Source organism: Mastomys coucha, unplaced genomic scaffold, assembly GCF_008632895.1.
Source record: "Mastomys coucha isolate ucsf_1 unplaced genomic scaffold, UCSF_Mcou_1 pScaffold12, whole genome shotgun sequence".
In the NCBI taxonomy this organism is placed as follows: domain Eukaryota; kingdom Metazoa; phylum Chordata; class Mammalia; order Rodentia; family Muridae; genus Mastomys; species Mastomys coucha.
The window spans coordinates 88,978,563-88,982,264 of NW_022196894.1; the positions used below are offsets into that span (position 1 = coordinate 88,978,563).

General features: G+C 44.2%; 1 protein-coding gene across 3 annotated transcripts in view; it reads left to right on the top strand.

Moving 5' to 3' along the window:
• The window catches only part of Il10rb (interleukin 10 receptor subunit beta), a 29,169-nt gene that overhangs the window by 9,357 nt on the left and 16,110 nt on the right, over positions 1 to 3,702 (top strand). For all 3 annotated transcript variants that reach the window (XM_031364383.1, XM_031364381.1, XM_031364382.1), the window contains exon 3: positions 2,410 to 2,567. In XM_031364383.1, the coding sequence (XP_031220243.1) occupies positions 2,410 to 2,567 (158 nt within the window). The remainder of the gene's footprint in view (positions 1 to 2,409; positions 2,568 to 3,702) is intronic.

Below are 3,702 nucleotides of genomic sequence, written 5' to 3' on the forward strand. Positions count from 1 at the left end.
TCTCTCTCTCTCTCTCTCTCTCTCTCTCTCTCTCTCTCTCTCCTCTGTTTCTGGCTGGCTTTCCTGCCATTGTCTAGGGGTTGGTGATTCCAGCTGTTTGTCCCTGAGATGGAAAGGCCTGGTGGCCTCATGAAGGCAGAGAATTGGAGGTGGTTATTAACTAAGGGTTACTACCTTGCCTCCAGGGTTCCTCTCCATGGAACCACAGATGGGTACACGGTATATAAAGAATACGCAGCCGTGTCCTTAGGAAAGACACTGGGCCAGAATGATTGGGTTGTTAAATGACTTATATGAGTCCATAAAGTTTGCTTTGAATTCAGCCCGGGCAGGTGAATGAGGCTTATAAAGGACAATAAACTCTCTGCTATATGAGTTTACCTTTGTCTCCTGTCACTTGGGTAACAGAGGGAGGCTGTCATCTAGGCATCAGGTTGTCTAAAATAAGGCACTTCAAAGGGTGTGTTGGTGATATTCATACAGAAACATCCAAAATGTAAGTATGAGCGATACTCATATCACATTACCAGAAAAAATACTCACCTATGACAAAAAACAAAAGAGGAGTTACTACAAGATGACCTTTGACATGCAGTGTGTGTCCACCGCCCCATGTGGTAACTGAATGCATGGGTTGGTTGCATAAGAGAAGAGCCCCTTAATGAAAGTGACTCTATAATAGTCAGTGTTAGGTGGCCAGCCAGAAGAGCTATTCCGTTGGCAAAATATAAAACAAGGTTTTCCTCCCGACCACTTAATTGCTGGGAACAGCAATAACAACTCAGAGACGAATTATTGATCCGTAAATGCCTAGGCCATAAGCTTCCGCTTGTTCTCCAATTAGCTGTTAACTTATTATCCCTTTCATTCTAAGTTCAGCTATGCGGCTGGGCTGGTTTCTTCTTTTCAACCTTCTGAGGTAAATCTTCTGCAGTCCTCACTATTTCCCAGAATTCTCTCTGTCCCTGCTGGATATCACACCTCCTACTTCCTGCCTCAGCTCACTGGTCATAAGCTTTTTTATTGGCAGGCAATGCTTATAAGAGATACTCTCTACAGTAAAATGTTTGCATATGTTAAGTGGGTTGTAGAAGACTGTGATCTCAGTAGGCCTTACCTACTTTTTGCAAAGCTCTGGGCATCAGTAACAATGGAGTGAGCAACGATGTGGTCTGTGGAGCCCTAAAGTCAACAGAACTGAGTGTGTTGAGGGCACTTGCTGCTTTTGCAGAGGACTCAAGTTTAGTTCCCAGTACCTGTGTGGGGTAGCTCCCATGCACCTGTCACTCCAGCTCCAGGGGATTCAATGTCCTTTTCTGGCCTCCAATTGCACACACACATGAGCACACACACACACACAAATAAAATAAACCTGTAAAAGGGCAAAGGTGATCTAGACACACATGGGTTTGTTGCTCTCTTTTAACCTCAGACATAATATAATCATTTGCTTCAGGCTCCCAGTGCACTGCAACCTGGACCTGTGAACTAGAATAAACTTTCTGCCTCGAATTGCCTTTGCCAGAGTATTTTATCATAGCAACAGGGAAAAAAAATCCAAGACAGACAACAAGGGTGGCCCCAAATGGCTTTCACACCTAGACAGGAAGGTGTGGTGGGAACCAGTCAGACAGCTCCTTACTTACAGGAAGCTAGCTCCTGTTTTCTTAGGCTGGGGGTAGCTAATTACACGTCCGCAGGCTGCTGTGGGCGAGTTAGGAATTCCATTTGCCAAGACTCCTGCCATGCTTGCTGCTGCTGCTATCAGGGTGGGTGAATTGTTTTAGAATTTCTCCAGAGTCTGTGCAACGTGAGTCACTCTTGGGACATGATTTGAAATTATCTTATTATTTCCTAGTTAATCTCTGTATGTCAACCATAGCCCAGTGCTTTCAGAAATTCAAAATCCAGGAAGGAAGCTTTCTCAGTTGGATGTGTTGAATATGCAATCCAGGGTTTGAAGCCATGAAAGCTTCCTGGGATATTAAAGTCTCTGCTGCTATGATGCCAATTTTTGTTTAACTCACTTTCTCCACAAATTACTTGGCTATAGGATGGATTGTAGTTTAGATGCCTTCTGATTGATTCCCCAGGGATCATTAAGATCTCAGGAAACACACAGTTTGGAAAATATTAATTTCCTTGTGCATACTATTTATCCAAGTTAGTGATTACTGGGAACAGTGGTACACATCTGAAACCCCAACACTGGAGATTTTAAATTATGCAGGAGGATTTTTAAATCAGAGGCCAACCTGGGCAACAGAAGGAGATTCTCTAAAACATGAAATAAAAACAAAGAAAGAAAAAGATGAGAAGTCTTTCTTTTGCTTTCACCATCCCAGGGAATAAAGCAGCCATCTTCCCAGAGACAGCAACCTCACTGCCTTTGTCTTTCTGATTGTGTAGTTACTGGTATTTCCAAGATCGCTGCAAGAACACCGCCTCTACTCAGTGCGACTTCTCGGTTCTTTCTAAATATGGAGACCACACTGTGAGAGTCAGGACAGAGTTTGCAGATGAACATTCGGAGTGGGTGAACATCACCTTCTGCCCCGTGGAAGACAGTAAGCCATTTATTTTCCATTTTTGTTGTATCTTACCTTGTTTCTATCCTCATTGGTGACCCATCAGTAAGAATTCTTAGTAGACCTACAGATGAATGGTCTATGCCATGAAGCTCAGGATAGAGCAAAGAGGCTGTAACTTTAAACTCATGGATGAAGCATTTATATTAAATGAATATAAATTTGGTGACTTCACTGCTCACAAATATGATGAGTTAGGGCCAGTGCTGTTAATGAGGAAATGGAAAGCTCTGACAGTTCTCTGAAAGGAACTCAGTGTGAAATTATGAATTAAATCAAGAGGGGCCTGGAAAATGGCTCAGTGGTTACGAGAACTGGCTACTCTTCCAGAGCACCTGGGAGAATTAGAGGTTACAAAAACGTCAGGGACAAAGCTCACATAAGGCCCTCCCAAGGGCATCAGAGGGAAAATCCAGGTCTGGGGGCCAGGGCTTCCGCAGGTCCTTACAGGTGGGGGCCAGGGCTTCCGCAGGTCCTTACAGGTGGGGGCCAGGGCTTCCACAGGTGAATGCTCATTCAGACAGAATGAGGCTGAAGTCCCTTGTTCTCTTTCTAGTTCTGTCTTAGGACAAGCATAAAACTCATATTTCTGTACCCAGAAATGGTCAGTTATTTTTCTTTTCTAAATTTTCCTTTCCAAAAACTAGGGAAGGAAATGACCACTGGAAAAAAGACAGTTCATTGGTAGTTAGACTCCAAAACTAAACTGGTCTTCAGTGGTTACAAGGGGTTCCTGTAAACCCATCATGAGCAGAAGATATCATAAATCAAGCATGCATTTGGCAACCCTAGCCTGCCAAGCCACACCCTCCTGATCCCATGACTGATGGGGAGGTGACGATCACAGCCATCTCCCTGAACTGAAAAAGAAATCAAACCAAGTGTCCTTATCTTGAGGGATTGTCACAATTCAAAAGTCAAAGTACAGTCCCTGTTTCATGCCAGTCTCTTAGACACAACCATTGTAAGTTGGGGGCCACTTGATATATAGGCTTCCACTCCAGTTTCTTGCTGGGCCTGACTGGCTCTAAGTTGTGTGTGTGTGTGCGCGCGCGTGTGTGCGTGCGTGTGTGCGTGCGTGTGTGTGTGTGTGTGTGTGTGTGTGTGCGTGCGT